The 18,444-nt window shown below is 35.6% G+C and overlaps 1 protein-coding gene across 1 annotated transcript; it reads right to left on the minus strand.

Moving 5' to 3' along the window:
* Positions 1-722: 722 nt before the first annotated feature.
* On the minus strand, positions 723-16,899 carry LOC113316484. The gene is made up of 6 exons (XM_026564651.1): positions 16,638-16,899; positions 2,720-2,814; positions 2,036-2,251; positions 1,755-1,922; positions 1,286-1,342; positions 723-1,046 (listed from the first exon to the last, which is right to left on the minus strand). Exons 1-6 carry the CDS (start codon positions 16,897-16,899, stop codon positions 723-725), a joined length of 1,122 nt encoding a protein of 373 aa, XP_026420436.1.
* Positions 16,900-18,444: the final 1,545 nt, after the last annotated feature.

An 18,444-nucleotide genomic window follows, 5' to 3' on the forward strand; every position in this document is an offset into this window, starting at 1 on the left:
ACTTTTAGCTCCTCGCAGTATGTATGAAGAAACACATACGCGTCTGATTTTTGTGTTGGGCTCGGGTCTGTGGTTGTGGCTGTCAAACAAGAACCTATCTCTTTTATCAAACTTAATTTAGAATTTCTAGAAAAATATAATTGATGGTTCTTTCCATTGTCCTTTAATTTGGAAGGTTTGAAATCGTATTTTGAGAGTATTTGAAATTACTTAATTACACGAGTGTTTGTGAATTTCTTTAATGCAAAGCTGCTTAGCTTATCGCTTTTCGCTAATTATTAGGTGACCTAGAAGGAAAGAAACAATATAACATCGGGAGGAACTGGAACTAGGAAGGAAAAAGAACAAGGATGAGATTTTTGTTTGTTTGTAAGTTTTGACATCCATGACTATCTACTAAATTTTAATTTTTGTGTAGGTGGAGATTTTTCGTAGTTGCTTTTAATTTTGATTTCCAATAAATTTTAATCATTCAACTTCAAGGAAAAACAAAGAACAAATACAATCAACAGTTACTTGATTATAAGGGTAATCTTGATCTCATAACTAGATCGACAATCTTGTTCACATCAACCTTATTCACTATTTTCATTCTCACTTTTTTTTCTAGTAAATAAACATTAAACCTTGTTGGTACCACAAACTTTATAGGTGAAAATATCACATTTTTTACAATGTCATATATATAAGCCATCTTATAGCATATTAATATTGATGAAAAATCACAAGCAATTACCACTAGGACCCCCAAATATCATTGAATTGTACATGTTTACTGCAGAATTACCAAAATAACTTGTGCCTCCGTTTTCTTCAAGGATTTGCAAATATCGGATAAAACCCGTTTCTTTCATTATATAAGCGTCTGTCGGTAAATGTCCATTTCCCATAGGTGGACTTGGTACATTTAGCTCTGCACCTGCTACTCCACCAAATCTGACTAATGCACCGTATGGAAGATAAGTGAAGAGCTCCTTTGGCCAATATCCAATGGGTGTTTTATCGTCATTTCCCATATAATACCACCAATTCTGACTCTTTTTATCCTGACATCGGTATATAAAGAAATGTTATTAATCCCTTATCATTTGAATGACCATCAGTATGATGAACATAAGATGGAAACAACTATGAACAAAAACACTGTGGCAAAGTTTATTATAAAAGTTATTTTCCCCCAAAATCCAATCGAAATAGTTAATTACCCGAAATACCCAAAAAAATATTTCCCCTCCGGAGCCGGGTGTGGGATTTAAAATGTTTCAAATGGAACTCTGGTATGCACCTGCATAAAACCAGGGAAAAACATATTGAAGCAACCTGTATTTTTATATCCATCAGCCTATGGAGATACACATGACAATAGAAATTAATTATTGTATTTTCACGGGTTGGGATAATTCCTGCAACAAAAAGTGATGCATAATCTTACTGTCCAGTAGCCAAAAGTTCTCGTGTAATTGTCACCAAAAAATTATGGGAATACCTATATACATTTCAATATTAAAGATCACACTTAGTATATGAAAGTTACAACAAATCAATCAACATGTGGAAAATGATCCGTGATACGAGCCTATTTTTTTTCATTCACACAATGCACAAAAGCTATCAACCATTTCCCAAGATTCACCTCAAACAGGTTATACATTCACTAAATCTAGGCGCACTTTATGCATTATATATATTTACATGGCGATAACTATTATATTATTAGCATTATAAGTGATGATTGTTAATTAATGGGTACTTACTGCCCATCCGGTTTCTGTGCTGTTAATTATGTCTCGTGGCCCATTCTGAATCCACATTTGAGATGTACTAAATTGGTTCCGAGTTACATATGGGTTATGTATTCCAAAGCTAGATTTAGCTCCATAATATTCTTTCTTTTCGTTATAAGGTGTTTCTACAGATACGTACTAGATCAAGATAGAAAACAAAGAAATTATTAGTTCCCGTTCTTCTTAAAGATAACGAATTACTTCTCGTTTAGCAGATATTTTAGCAAAAAAAAAAGTCGAGTAATTCTTACGTGATGATACATGGGGTTGCTGGAATAAGTTTTTCTTCTCCTTTTTATAAGACTAGAAAAGATCAGTTCCCGCTTTGTGGTCCTTCGAATATGGACTGTTCTTTCTGGGCACATAATTTCTTTATGAAGCTCATTAATCTGCACCGATGAATCCTTTGTGGAAGATGAACTTATCTTACTAATGTTTTCTTCTCGAACAAAATAACTTGGTTCCATCTGCATATAGTTATTCATAATTGTTATTAAATGGTATTAATAGTTGCATTTCGTTAAATCATTCCTATACAAACAATTTTCGGATTACAAATGTAATGTAATCATAAAACATGTGAACGATTATCTTGTTCCCCATATATAAATGGTTAATACAAGGGTATGCAATACAATGCAATGAGATATGGCTAACAATGTCATTGTGTATGTGTGGATTGAGTACCTGGATCTTATGATCTTTAAGTAATGGATGGTAGAAAGCAGGTTGCTTCTAGATGTCGATGCAATCTATAATATCACCCAATTTAGTCTAGAACATATACAAAGAAAAATAAATAGTTAGAAAAATAAATCTAAAGAAAACAACACAGATCAAAATACGTACGCGGTTGTTACGCTAAATCTAATGGTATTTAGACTTGTATTATGTAAATAAAACTATTCATTGGAAATAAGGAACAATTATCTTACAATTATCGTCTTGATTGGTGGTTTGTTAAGAATCTTGAGTTGTCTTTCAATCTCCATATCTTCTTTTTCCGATACGTTAGTATAATTTTTTCCAGCTACATATTTGGACAACACACTCAAACATAGAACAAGTATCATTAAAATCTCTACTAAACTGGACTTTATATAAACCATATTTACTTAATTCGTAGTAGAAGGGATGACTAATTAGTGGCTTATATATATATATGGTAATTCATATGTTGTAAATAACGAAGTCAGAGTTAAGATTATATCTATGAATCTGGATAATATTTCTTATAAAGAATATCCATTAGGATTATGCTGTAATTAATGAGAACTATTTTAGGGAGATAACCATTATTACTCTATGTGCATCATATTTAATGATCTCTTGGAGTTATTCCCACGTAATAGAAATGAAGATTAATATGCTCGAGGAAATGACGCTTATTTTGTACTCTCTCTGTACCAAGTGCTCATGTGACATATATTATTCACTTAATTTAATTCTAGGAGTTATATAGTGAGGGATGAGATTCATTGTACGTGTTGCTAGTAAGACTAGTTGTTACTTAACTAATCAAATCAGAGTGTCAAATCAACATCTTTATTAAAAAAAAGTTTAAGCTCTGATGAAATTCTTCAAGATAATTATTCTAAGTATAATATTTACTTTTTTATATATTAATCAGTCATAGAGTTTGGAGAGACTCTTTTGACCAATTATGGTCAAGTTTTATTCGACTAACTTTGTTTTTAATTTTCTAATGTAAAAAATTAATAACTAGTTAGTTTTATTTTTTTTTTACCAATTTTTGTCTGGATAGCGTCTGACACGTGCTCCAAAAACTAGAAGCTGCTACATACCCCCTCATTATCTCCCTCTCCCTCCCCCCAATAAGTGGCATCAATACCCACCACAAATTTTGCTTTGTTCCCCACCCTTAGAGAAAACCAGTGGGCGGGGGGACTATAATTTGCTATGTGATTGTGGGGCAAGTTGGGCAGGATGTTTGGGGTACTAAGCATTTCCGCCAGAAACTCTATATATCATATAGGAAAAACTATAACTTTAGATAGCTAACAGTTCAAAACCTCAACCTTACAATCACCTGAACACGTAACTAACATCGTGTTCGTCTGGGAGAATACGAAGAGAAATAACAAAATTACAGGGGTCCCATTTCTTAGCTATAAATATGGTATTCGTTTCAGGTTTTCTAAAAAAGAATCATGACATGAGATTCTACTATACATTATGATTTAACAACCTCCAATAAATTTGAAAAACAGTTCTGGGTTATTGATCTCTAATCTCTTCAAATAAGTTGTAATAGGTTACTAATTCAAGAGAAATTTTCAGAAAACCCAATTGATTCTTAAAACCAGCCGATTGGATCAAATCTGGATTGAGTGCTTATTAATCAGGATATGTTAGTCATTTAAGGGATATATTGTTTTTTTTTACAGTTGTTTAATTTCACTCTAATCAGATTCCATTACATTCGATTAACACTACGATCCAAATTTGACTCTTGGAGGTAACCCAATTTCTAGAACAATCGAATTCTGAGATTTTACTGCGTGTTCGTTTCAGAGAATTGTTCAGATTACCTAGTAATCGAATTCCTAGATTTTTGATTCTCCCAAACGAACATGCTGTATTATAAGTGAAATAGAAGAGCTAAAAACAACGGAAGTTCTATGCATACCGCCTCTAAAACAACACAACACAAAAACAACCTTCTCACACTAAGATGGGATTGCTGTCCTTGGAGTCAGTGAGGGTCCACTTTTAGGCCCCACAGTTTGGCGTATAAAGAGGAATCGTTTTTTGGGACTACTCAAAAATGGTGGGGGACTACTCTTCATTTTTTGGGGCGCTACACCAAATCAGACATTTTGTTACACAAATATGTGTGACTTCTTATTTACCTCGCGTTTTTAGGGGCCACTCAAAAGGATTTAGGGGCCAACAATTAAACAAAAAAGGTCACCCAAAGGGAAAATGTAGCCAGCCCTTATCTCGCGTAATTCGTAATGGCAAAATTACCCTTATATATTCGGAGGATATGATAACATTTTTATCCTCCGATTGCAATCGGATGCCAAAATATTACCCAGAATTCCGATTGTAGTCGGTGCAGTATTAGAATGATTTCTGTTTCATTCTTTCCATTTCTTTTTCATTTTTGAGTTGTTAGAGTTATAGAGAAGAAGGTGAAGGAAAAAAGGGAAAACCCATTCTATCACTACAAAAATGGATGGATATGAAGAAGAAGGTGAGAATCATGGCGAAGAACAAAATGTTGAGGGTTCACGACCGTTTAGAGAAGACGATTTGGTGTATATGTTGAATGATCCAAACTTTTGTGGAGAGGAAAACCTAGACGACCCTTTCATGGAAGAAAATGGAGAATCGCCTGATATTGAAGCTAACGATGCATGTAAAACACAGGTATTGTGTTAAGAAACTCAAATACTCGATTTGCATGCGTTTGTGTGCTTTTGTAAACAAGAAAAACCGATTATTGCATGCATTGAATGCCATGAACAACCCGGATTCGGTAGATAATTTCTCGAATAAACTTACGAATATAACACACTGAGTACCAAGTATGTATATTCGGTAGTTCCAAGATAGTAGTTTACTCCCGAATGTAGGAATCAAGCTCTTTAATTTTTCCTAACTCTCCGATTATATGCATTTTGAACTCAGAACCCAGGAGAAATTGGAACACTCCTATATTCGGTAGTACATATACATATCTTACTTTCGAATGACGTGCCTTCGAAAGTATATTACTTCGTTTTACTTCCGAATATTATAATCGGCTGGTATTGATACATGTTTTGATTCTGAATATTATAATCGGTTGGTAATGATACACGTTTTGATTCTGAATATTATAATCGGTAGAACTCTTAAATATCTATCTACCGATTTGGTGGGTATTTCGAGGCACGACTATAATTTTTTTTGAAACTATGTAATCGGAACAACAGTATTATAACACTTCAATCCGATTAATCATATTCGGGAATTCCATATTTTATCAAACCGCCGATTAATATTAAAAATTTGAATGTACAACACTCAAACATCACATGTTATTCTTTTTTCCCAGTCCGAGATGCAACAATCAACGCGGCTTCGAAATGTAGAAACGACTCTCCTTATATAGATTAGAGTGGTTACCCTCCTTATATAGCTGAGAGGGGTTACCCTCCTTATTGAAAAGGTTTTTCATTCTGATTTTTTACTCAATAATAACTGAGATGGGTTACCCTCCTTATATATATTAGAGTTCCAACGGCTCTAATTTTTGAAAATATGGCCGTTGAGGTTTCGCATCAATGATGCACTAAAATCGGTTGCTAACGATACACGTATTTCCTCTGAATAGGACATTCGGTAGCGAACTTAAATTTTTATCTACCGATTAGGTTGGTATTTGTAAACACGACTATATTATTCGGAGGATAATTTTTTTTTGTAAAGTCCCGAATGTACGATGGCCCAAAAATCAGAATTTGGGAAAAACTGATACTTTTTAAATTTTGAACTTGCAATAATCGGAAGTCAACTCAGTTACCCAAACTTCCGAATATGGGTTGTCTAACCTTCTATATTGGCCCTTGGAACCACCTAGAGCCATGGCATGGTTTGTTTTGAACTTGTAATATTCGGATGGATAATTTTTTTTTGTAAAGTCCCGAATGTACGATGGCCCAAAAATCAGAATTTGGGAAAAACTGATACTTTTCAAATTTTGAACTTGCAATAATCAGAAGTCAACTCAGTTACCCAAACTTCCGAATATGGGTTGTCTAACCTTCTATATTGTCCCTTGGAACCACCTAGAGCCATGTCATGGTTTGTTTTGAACTTATAATATTCGGAGGATAATTGTTTTTTTGTAAAGTCCCGAATGTACGATGGCCCAAAAATCAAAATTTGGGAAAAACTGATACTTTTCAAATTTTGAACTTGCAATAATTGGAAGTCAACTCAGTTACCCAAACTTCCGAATATGGGTTGTCTAACCTTCTATATTGGCCCTTGGAACCACCTAGAGCCATGGCATGGTTTGTTTTGAACTTGTAATATTCAGAGGATAATTTTTTTTTGTAAAGTCCCGAATGTACGATGGCCCAAAAATCAGAATTTGGGAAAAACTGATACTTTTCAAATTTTGAACTTGCAATAATCGGAAGTCAACTCAGTTACCCAAACTTCCGAATATGGTTTGTCTAACCTTCTATTTTGTCCCTTGGAACCACCTAGAGCCATGGCATGGTTTGTTTTGAACTTGTAATATTCGGAGGATAAACTTTTTTGTAAAGTACCGAATGTACGATAGCCCAAAAATCAGAATTTGGGAAAAACTGATACTTTTCAAATTTTGAACTTGCAATAATCGGAAGTCAACTCAGTTACCCAAACTTCCGAATATGGGTTGTCTAACCTTCTATATTGGCCCTTGGAACCACCTAGAGCCATGGCATGGTTTGTTTTGAACTTGTAATATTCGGAGGATAATTTTTTTTGTAAAGTCCCGAATGTACGATGGCCCAAAAATCAGAATTTGGGAAAAACTGATACTTTTCAAATTTTGAAATTGCAATAATCGGAAGTAAATTCAGTTACCCAAACTTCCGAATATGGGTTGTCTAACCTTCTATATTGGCCCTTGGAACCACCTAGAGCCATGGCATGGTTTGTTTTGAACTTGTAATATTCGGAGGATAATTTTTTTTTGTAAAGTCTCGAATGTACGATGGCCCAAAAATCATAATTTGGGAAAAACTGATACTTTTCAATTTTGAACTTGCAATAATCGGAAGTCAACACAACACAAATCATTGTCATTTATCTGCTCTTCTTTACTTTACGACCGTGACTACCTCCCAGTCCTGCACGACCACGGGTTTGAGCACCTTCAGTTGGAGCACCTTCAGTTGGAGCACCTTCAGCGCTCGATGAAGCTCGAGTTCTTTTACCCGTCTTTGATACTGCCACCTTAGGCGGATGCCTCTTCGTGACTTTCTCCCCAAACCGGGCAGCATAATCTTCGTTATCCATATTGTCAACTAGGTCTCTAGCCTCTTTGATCTTCTCAGCTGGCATGGGATCTCCGCTATTCAGGCATGCAGTTAACATTTTGGAAACACGCTTGAACCTGTTCACCTGTTTTTTATACGTAATGACATAACATCAAACGGTAATTACCTAAGATTTATAGGAACAATATAAAATTAACAAAAATATAAGAACACGCAGCAGTCTATCATAACCAGCCGGTTTGTCTTTGATGATACAATTATAACTTGAACCCGCCGCAGTAGTGTTGGATTTGATTTCACGGATAACCAAAGAATGTGATACGTTGTTATACCAACTCATATAGCCTGGAGAATTTTCATCACCTCGGGTGGTTCGTCTACCAGTGTTGATAATAAAGTCATTCCTCTTATCCCAGTTATCAAGAACAGTAGGTGGGCTTGTGTGAACAATCGTGAGATTGTCACCACTAGAAGAGCACAAATCCAACTCCAATTTGTAGTAATCCTCCATTTCCTCCACAGGTTGATGTTGTATATACCCGTGTTGTCGCATCACCCTAGAGGGGTTATACATCACATATCCTGTGGGATGCCACAATGGTCCAAAATAAAGGGACAAGTCCGACTGAACATTTATATGCCCACTGGCTCGATCTTCCTTGTATGGATCAAAGCATACGTCCGAGGCCTTCAATTGGTCCAAAATCTCCCTCATGCGAATCAACTGCTGCTCTTTTGTCCTAGAACGATTGTCTTCAAATATATACTTTGTTCCTCTAGGAGTACCTTTGCACCACCCCGGGTTCTCTCCGGCCAACTTCAGGATAGGGAAGTGGTCATAGATCCATGCCTATATACATAAGAAACCAAGCTTTAGTAAATAGATTGTGTATATTCGGTAGTAATTTCCAAACATTATTTTCGATTATATATAATCGGAAATAAAACTAAGTACCTATCCACCGAATAACCAACATTCGGAAATAGATATGGATCATTTCTTAATGAATATGCGTCATTTGGAGTTCAGTAACCTATAGTTTTTCTGGCTTGTATTTTCGGTTCTAATATCAAAAGAATATTTCCGATTATATATAATCGGAAAACAAAATAAGTACCTAGCCACCGAATAACCAACATTCAGAAAAAGAGATGGATCATTTCCTACCGAATATGCGTCATTTGGAGTTCAGTAACCTATAATACTTTGGCCTATATATTCGGCAGTAACTCCCCAAGACTAAACTCCGATTCTAAGCAATCAGAAGTAAAACTAAGTAACATGTTCCCGAATAACCTACATTCGGAAGTTAACAATGTAGATATCCTACCGAATATGCATAGTTTGGAGTTATGAATATGCATCATATGTATTGTCTACTGAATAACTATAGAGTGAGTTATAGAGTTAAAGAAAAAACCTGCAATAGAGCCACGTTCCCGACAACTTGGCAGGTTTCTAGCCTCGAAGCCTTTCTCAACTCTTCCATCAAGAATGCTAGACATGCCGTGCCCCAAGAATAGTCACCGACTTCATGGAGAGGATCCAAAAATTGTATAAGGTTGGCGTCGATCCGGTTGCCAGAAGTATTGGGGAATATGACACATCCCAATACACAAAGGAGATATGCGGTGGCAGCATGGTTCACTTGCTCATCAGTTAACGTTCCATTTTTTCCTTCTCCAAGGTGCCTCAGAACATATTCATCAAAGCTGTAATGTTGATCTGTCTTGTTATGTAACTTGCATGCCTCCTAAACTCTGATGTTGTTGTCTCTTCATCCCAACCTAAGCACTTTTTAGTTAGAGCATAAAGTTGTGCCCAACTTAACTGCTTTGTGTAGTTAAACTTCACAGCTGTGCCTTGGTCGGGAAGGTTAAGAATCTGCACAACATCATCCGGGGTAATCGTCATCTCCCCAAACGGCATATGGAAAGTATCGGTCTCAGGATACATTCTCTCCACGAACGCCGATATGGCCACACGATCATGTTCCAACAATGAATTCTCGGCGGCATTAGCTAACCCCGAGTTGGCAACAATTGACTTGAACCTTTCACATTCACCGGATAAAGGCCACGCAAGCATTTTTGTTGGTGCGGCGGTAGGTTTGAGTAGACGGACCGCATCTTGATGATCCTATTAAAGTACATAAAAAAATCCTTAATACAAATATTACGATATAACACATAGACAATACATTAATAAAAAATAGTAATTTTATTACCTCGGTTTCGTATATTTCTCTGGCCCATGAGTCTTTGTGTCCAAATAACAATTTTCCTCCATCCGCCGGTAGCCCAAGGATTGTGCCTGCTGGAATACCCTTCTTATTCAAGTGTTGAGGGACAAGATGTGATGCTTTCTTAGCAATATCCTTCTTTACACCATATTTTCCTTTTTTTGGCTTTTTTGGTACCACTTGGTTGTCCTTCTTCTTCTACTCTTGGCACTGGATCAACTGGTTCAATTTCATGGTGGGGTGTAACTTGTGGAGCAGTTGGTTCTGCACTTTGTTGAGCGGCTTGTTCAACACTTGGTTGCACCCCTTGTTCACTGCCTTGTTGTTCTACACTTTGTTCAGCACTTGGTTGCACTCCTTGTTGACTGATTTGTTCTTGTAAGCTTTGTTGAGCACTTGAATTATCTTTGACACTCCTTTCCCTCCTAGCACTAGCTGTCACTTTTTTCCTCCTTTCTCGACTTTGTCTAAACAACAAAGAAAGGAACAATATTTACAAACTATACAATCGGAAGACAAAGTATGGAAATATAACCCGAACGTACACATTCGGACGTAAGAAGACACATACTGTTCCCGAATACAAAACAATCGAAAGCTAACTACACATATTTACAATCGAATATGCATCAATTGGAGTTCAGAAGCTCTAAATTTTTCATCCTACACAATCGGAAGACAAAGTACACAACTATAACCCGAATGAACAAATTCGGAAGTAAGAAGACACATATTTTTCCCGAATGAAAAACAATTGGAATATAACTAAACATGTTTACAACCGAATATTCATCAACTGGAGTTCAGAAACTCTAAAATTTTATCCTACATAATCGGAGGTATAAAATATTATATTGTCTTCCGAATAAATACTGGCCCAAAATGGGATTTTTCCTATATCAGAAATTTTGAGATTTTTTCTATATATATATATATATATTCGGTAGTGAGTGTACTTCCGAATACTGTGTGTCCACTTAAATATATTCGGGAGCCAAAAAATTCATTAAACTACCGATTATTACCAGTTTGTATCCAGGAAGATATGGCCAACAATATTCGGCCGATAACCATCAAATATTTATCCCGAATACTGTCGATGTTCTTGAGAAATGAAGAACATGACTACATTCGGAAGTAAATAAGCATGAATATCTCTCGAATCTGGATAAATAACCGAAAACCCTTGAATTTGTTTTTCTCGATTCGTCGAATTAAAGCGAAATAAACCCCAAAAATGATAGATTCTTACCTAACTGGGGCCATTTGAAGTTGACGAAGTGTTTGACTATCGGAATCGCCACCACCGACTACATTGACGGGTACTTCTTCTTCGCGTTCTTCTTCATTTGCAGCAACAATTTCTTTATTTCTTGCTAAAATCCCAATCTTTGGATCGATACCCCGAGCAACGTTTTTGGTTCTAGGTCTGTGGGTTTCATTTCCCTTATCCATTGTTTTATAAACGAATCGACGATGTTTTGATTTTACGGTTCGCGACGATGTTTCGGTTGAACACAAGAACGAGGGAATTTTTTTTTCTTCCACAATCGGAAGATAATATGAAAATGGAAGAAGAAGAGTTGAAATGAGTAGAATTTTTTTTGATTTGGTTTTTATACAGTTTTACCAGAAGGGCATTTATGTAACTTCAATATCATATATGGTACCCCTTAACTAGAGTCTTTGGCTGGGTGTAAATTGATGGCCCCTAAATCCTTTCGGGTGGCCCCTAAAAACGCGAGTCTTATTTAATGTCACACATATAAGTGTAATAAATATGGTGTTATTCTTTTCTCACACATCAGCGGTCACACTAATAAGTGTGACTTTAGTTAATTTAAATCACACTAAAAAGTGTGTCAAATCTCTTACATATATTAGTGTAACAAATCTGGTGGTAATCAAGAAAAATAATATATTTTTGTTCCCCGCCTTGTTTTGGATATTACACCGACTTTCCCCAACCCAGATTGTTTCCAAAATACAAAGTCCATCGGAACCAGAAAAGAAACCATTGTATTGCATTTAAACTGTATATACAGGTTACAAATATGTATACACTACAAATATATGCAAGTTGTCAAAATTGAAAAGCAATGAAAGGTGAAGATGGTGCACTATAATTTACCACAAGCACACCATATTAGTGACATCTAGACCATTATTATGATACAAAAACCTGACTATCAATATCTTAATAATATACTTCAGTTATGTATACTTAAGACAAATGACTATATTCTTGCCTTGTTTATTTTTACGGCTTAGCAAAGCAGATCGATCATATCTCCATATAGGATTTAGGACGTGCAACAGGAGTGGCTCTGTAGATGCAGGTACTAATGAATATCTTCCTGCACATGGCGTACAAGTATAAGAATGCAAAAATTACAAGAGTATAAACTGGGAACAAAAGCCAATCACTACTACAGAAGATGAGAATCGAGTTTTTTTTTGCCAAGAAAACCAACCTGTGCCTAGGCTGAATCTGTTGCAATTCATGTTGATCTTGTACCACTATGTAGTATTTCCACAACTTCACTATGACTTAAAACAGCTGTAGTTATACCATGCTTGGTAAACCATATGGCTCTTTGAGTTCCAGTTTGTTTGGCACCACCCGCTTCATCTTGCATGTGTACCAGATTTCAGAAGTTGATCGATTGTCCTAAAAGAAAAAGTGTGTTTTTAAAATTAACAATGACTATAAACGGAGATCTCAATGGCCATGTAAACAAGCTCATGCATATGAATTTAGAAATTAAGATACACTCCAAACTATACTGAGAGCTCAGAGACCTGCAGCTCAAATCAAAACATCTAATACTCAGTTAACATTCAAAATTATAATGAACCATAAGCAAGAATAGGGAGATTCAAAGATACCAACGACTCCTTTATCGTACACCCTATGTCCCATGTATCTTTTTGCTCATCTCTTGCTTTATTTACATAAAATATTTAACACCGGAATAGGCAAGCCTCGAGAAATATGTGTCAGACACTTTAATAATTGCTAACAAGTTTTTTAAGGAGTAACAAAGGGATAGATACCAAATTATTAACAAGACTATCAAATACTACTAACAACATCCACTTACATCCACTAACATGTTACACACGGGATTACATCAAAGATACAAATCTAATTACATGAGTTCCATCCAAGTTCAGATGCACAAGGCTTTCATTCAAGAAAATATATTGTAATGCAGGTATTATGTAAACGTCCCACAAGGCAATGTATTGTGTACTGACCATAGGGCTCAAGTGACACTAATCCATTCAATCAAACTAATCAAAGAATTTTAGCATAAATGTCCAAGTTTGAAACGATGGAGAAAAGCAGGAAACTTAACTCAGGATCATCTTTTGAGTGGCCTAGGAATTATTGAGTCCCTGTAATATCAGGATCATCTTCAAACTCTGAACATATAGATAGAAGTATAATTTGATTATCTTTTAATATCTTTATTTCTAACAGATCCCTATTTCAGCTGGAATGGAGTTATAGCCCTGCATGTTTTGGCAGAGATTAACATAGCCTACTTGACACAAAAAAACGCATAATATAGCAAGATACCTCAGGTTTTACCCTCTCATCCTAGTTTAATATAGCACGATACATCACCATGATCGTTGATATTCACCCTCTCCTCCCAGTGTTTCCGCTGTTAGAATAAGACATGCAGAATAAGAGAGTAAACAACACTAGCCATCACGTGAAGTACATCTCAAACACACATAATCCTCCAACAAGACGTCGATGGATACTCATAAGTTCTAATCGAACAACCACCTTTGGGATCATTTGTAAAACCAACACCAACATTTAAATCACATAACTCATACAAATTTAAGAAGGTATAACTGAACATTTTCTATAGATACTTTAAAGAAGCTTACCATGAATCTTCAGGCCGCGACCTAGACGTTTGGTATTAAGTGGAAAATCCTAGTGCTGAAAAAAATTCAACTCAAAACCTCTTGTCATATAAACACAGAGAGCAACAACAACCATGTATGGGAAAATAAATTGCAAACAACAGAACATTCTTAAAATTGAGCATAACCAAAATCGATTTTCTCACTTTTCATCTTTCATTGAAAATTGCAGACCTACAAAGGTAATGAAGTGCATAAGATATTTTACCTCTTCAAGTTTCTTCTCAGGCTTTTGCTCATGTGCCCATCGGTTTCCTCTTTTTGCCCCCCCCCCCCCCCCCCCCCCCCCCCCCCCCCGTAGTTAGATGAAACTAGGCTAACCCCGTAATCCTCTTCTAGTTATATAAGAATTGAAGTCCCATCTACATGCAACAAAATCAACTTTGTTTTACTATGGAGTATAATTTACTTTGTTCAACAGAAGTAAACAACAGATTTTTTTTCATTTCAATTGATTTTCCTCACTTTCGCTCTTAACATACTACTCTTTAATGAGTTGAAATCATTGGGCCAAATAGAACAAATCTACGCTTCATTCGCTAGTTTACAATTCACTTATCAACAATTAGAAGTTGTTTTGTTTGATGGGTAATGAAGATTAAAACATGTTGATTACTAATCTGCAATATGAATTTTGATCGAGAATAAGGATTGAGAGATGGATCGAATTGCAGAGATTAACTGCGTACGATTTTGCAAAACATTGTTTCTACGTTTTAAATTCAAAACGAAGATTATGGTAATATTGTTACAAATCCAAGGTCGGATAATGATAATATTGTTACAAATCCAAGGCGAGATGGTGAAGTAGTTGAGACGTGGTATTATTTTCTTATTTAATTTTTATTTAAAGTAAATAAACTGATATTAAAAAGAAAATGAAAAACGTTGCCTCACTAAAAAGGTGTAACAAAAATAAAAGTGAAATAAAAATAAAAGTAATATGGAATTAATGTAACACTTTCTAAGGTTGTTACACATAAAAGTGTGACAAATTTTTGTCACACAAATAAGTGTGATACTTGTGTGTTACAAATTTCTCAATTTGGTGGCAGATTTTAGAAGTAATATTGAGTCACCCCTTATCTAAGTTTTTTTTTAATACCAAACTTACCATTGGTAATTACATTACTTAGTGTAATGATTATTTAAGAATTAGTGAGGTTAGATTAATTAGTTGGATGTTATCAAAAGAATAATTTTTGAGAAGAAGGTTTTTTTTTAGATGGTTGATTTGGAAATGAGGGTGTTGGGTACTTAGGAATACTTCAAATTTACTTAATCTTGCTTGAATTGGCATAAACTTTCGAAAAAAAATGAAAATGTTATAAACTGATTTCGGCTATGAAATTAGAGTTCGGCTACGAAATCTGAAGAACAGGTAGCCGAACTCTTCTGATAGTGTAGTTCGGCTAGTGCTTCTGAAGACACAGGTACCCGAACTCATCTTTAATGGAGTTTTTGCTTTCAGAGAAAAGTTCGGTTAGGAAAAAAATTTGCGAGGTAACCGAACTAAAAGTTCGGCTAGGAATTTTTTTTGCGACGTAACCAAATTTAAAGTTCGGCTAGGAATTTTTTTTTGCGACGTAACCGAACCAAAAGTTCGGCTAGGAAAAAAAAACTGCGACGTAACCGAACTTTTTTCTGATAGAAAAAACTCCATTAAAACTATGTTCGGCAACCTGCGGCTAGAAACTTTTTGTTTTTCGAAATTGCCGAACTTTCATTCATGTTCTTCGTTTCCATCGTGTTCGGCTAGTTCGACAAGTTTTTTCCCAAAATTCCTAGCCGAAGTTCTCTCGGCGACTTTCATTTTCAACTCATTTTGACGATTACTTCTCATTTTTTCAACCAAAGCGAATGGAAAATAATGGGTTTGTTATAATTTTGATTTTGTTAATGATTTAAATTAAGCTATATATAGAGGTGGCGATGGTGGTGGTTTGAGGTGATCGGTGGTGGTAGCGAAGGTGGTAGGTGGTGGTCGGTGGTGATGAGAGGTGGTGGTTATATATATAGGTGGTTATTAGGCTGGTTTTAAATTGAATTAGGTTAAGGGTAGGTTATTCATTTCTACACTTTAGGATACCCCTTATAATTATAGGGTAGATATTCCTATCACAAAGTAGTCCTCCACCATTTTTGAGTAGTCCCTAAAAAACGGTTCATAAAGAGCCACCACATCTAATAACTACCAGCAGAAAATATCGATAATTAATAAGGGGAAAGCCACTTTTATTAGAGGGAAAGCCGACTTGATCTAGGATACTTGACTTCGGTAAATATCGGGTGGATTTGGTAATAAGCTTTCCCCTAATCATTTTTTGTTTTGTTTTGGAGTTTAACTTTCCATATCACCTCATTCTGTTGTTGTACTCGACTACTGTACACGACTAATCTTACAGTACTCAACTACTGTCGACTATTATTTTTATTGACTGGATTGGATATGTTCGTGATAAACGAAAAGAGTTTTGTTTTTCTTAAAAAAAAAAAAAAACGAAGAAAAGGTTAGGGTTTGTATTGAAAAAGAAAAGAAAAAGCAACCTGAAACAAAAAGGATTAGATCCAAAAAGAATGTCAACTGATACAATAGATCTTCCCAATTTGTAACTAACTCAGCAAGGAGTGGAACCTAAACCACTTTTTTAACGAACCCCATTGATAAATCAGTCTTTTGACTTCGGTAATGATCCATTCCTTGGGTCCACCTCTAACTCTGGCATTCCACTCTGCCCATGTCGCCCAAACCACAGCAAAAGTAGCATAAAACAAACTTTCTTTCCCAAATTTTTCATTTCGGGGTAGACCAATCCTCAAACTGCTCCTTGACCTTGGCTTTGGGATTCCACGATGCATCCGTTCTTGACACAAAGTAACTCCAACTGTCTGTAGAGGAAGTGCAATGCAAGTGCACATGGCTGATCTCCTCCTCAAAAGAATTTTAGTGTTGAAGGTACTCTGAATATATAAGAATGCAAGATACACTCGTCTACTTCATGGAATATATGTTTGCTAATTAATTGCAGAACAACAGCCATTATGTACATCCAACAGTAGATGTGATGCTTAACTAATCAGCACAATAGTTATACTCGAATATTTTTGGATCTCTCTAAAACTAAATAAAAGTATTTGATTCTAAGGAACCGGGAACCAATATTTTTGAACTGCAACATGACTCAATCCTCCAAAATTGCTTTATACATAGTCCCGTAGTTGCTTCCCATTATCTCTGCAGTCACACACCAATAAATATTCCGACACCACTACCCAAATAAATCGTTTCCATCCTTATATAGTAGAACGACAAAGATGACTTACTAACACGGAAACAGAGAGAGGCTGATATGGAAAGTTAAACTAAAAAAAGAAGAAAATAACAGGGGAAAAGCTTAATACTAAATCCACCCCATACTGACCCGAAGTCAAGTATACTAGACTAAGTCAGCTTTCCCTATAGTAAACGTAATTTTTCATTTTCTCCTCCCCCTCAAAACCAACTGACCTAAATTCTCCTCCTGAAATCGAAATCAACAAGATTCGAAGATTTCTTAGTCTTTTACCACAGAAATGAGATTGAACAATACCATATGGGTTATGTCTATGGTAAAGGCTTGAACATTTTAAGTAACAAATAATGGTGGTGATTCACGATTCTGAAACGTTTTTAGTTAGTGTTGTCTTCCTAAGTCCTCCCATGGTGGTGAATGGATGGGGGACTGCAAAGACTACATTTGCTCGAATCCTTAACAAACGCCACTGTATCTCCTGGTCTATGAAGATAAAGCACAGAACATCTACTACAGGTAACGTTTTTGTATTTTGTTTGTGTAGTTTGGGTTCCTTTTTTTGTGTATGGGTATGGTTGCGATCTCAATTATTGATTTTTAGTTCTGGGTTTTTCAAATACTGATTAAGAATATGAATTGTGTTCTCTGTAAATCCTAGATTTCTCTTAGTATAATAGAATTTAGAAAACCACAGGTAAAGTAATGGAATCCTTATTTACAGTCAGATTTCCAATTCGGCCCTAATTGGAAAATTTGGAATTGTAGCACTAGGTCACTTGCACTACTATGATTAGAGGTATTTGTATGCAGGAGCTTATAGGTCTTTCCTGTAGACTGTTTCATGAAATGACTGAGAATGGAATTCAACTTATTATTGGATAGGTACTGGGACAGATAGATTCCAGTTATAGCTCACATTATACTTGCAACAAACTAAGTGTTTACTGTGCGTGCAACTTTGGTGAAGTTATCTGAACAATTAGTGGTTATATATTATTGTGAATCATCACAACCACTAGTTGTATAACTTACATTTCTATCGATTGTTCTGTGCTAGTTATACCTAATGTAAATAGGTCGATCCAAAAATCCATAGTTATACCTACAAGTAACTAGTATTATGATTGTGAATCATCCACAAGTTTTATGATTGTGGATTATTCACAAGTTG

This window comes from Papaver somniferum, chromosome 10 (genome assembly GCF_003573695.1).
Source record: "Papaver somniferum cultivar HN1 chromosome 10, ASM357369v1, whole genome shotgun sequence".
NCBI lineage: Eukaryota > Viridiplantae > Streptophyta > Magnoliopsida > Ranunculales > Papaveraceae > Papaver > Papaver somniferum.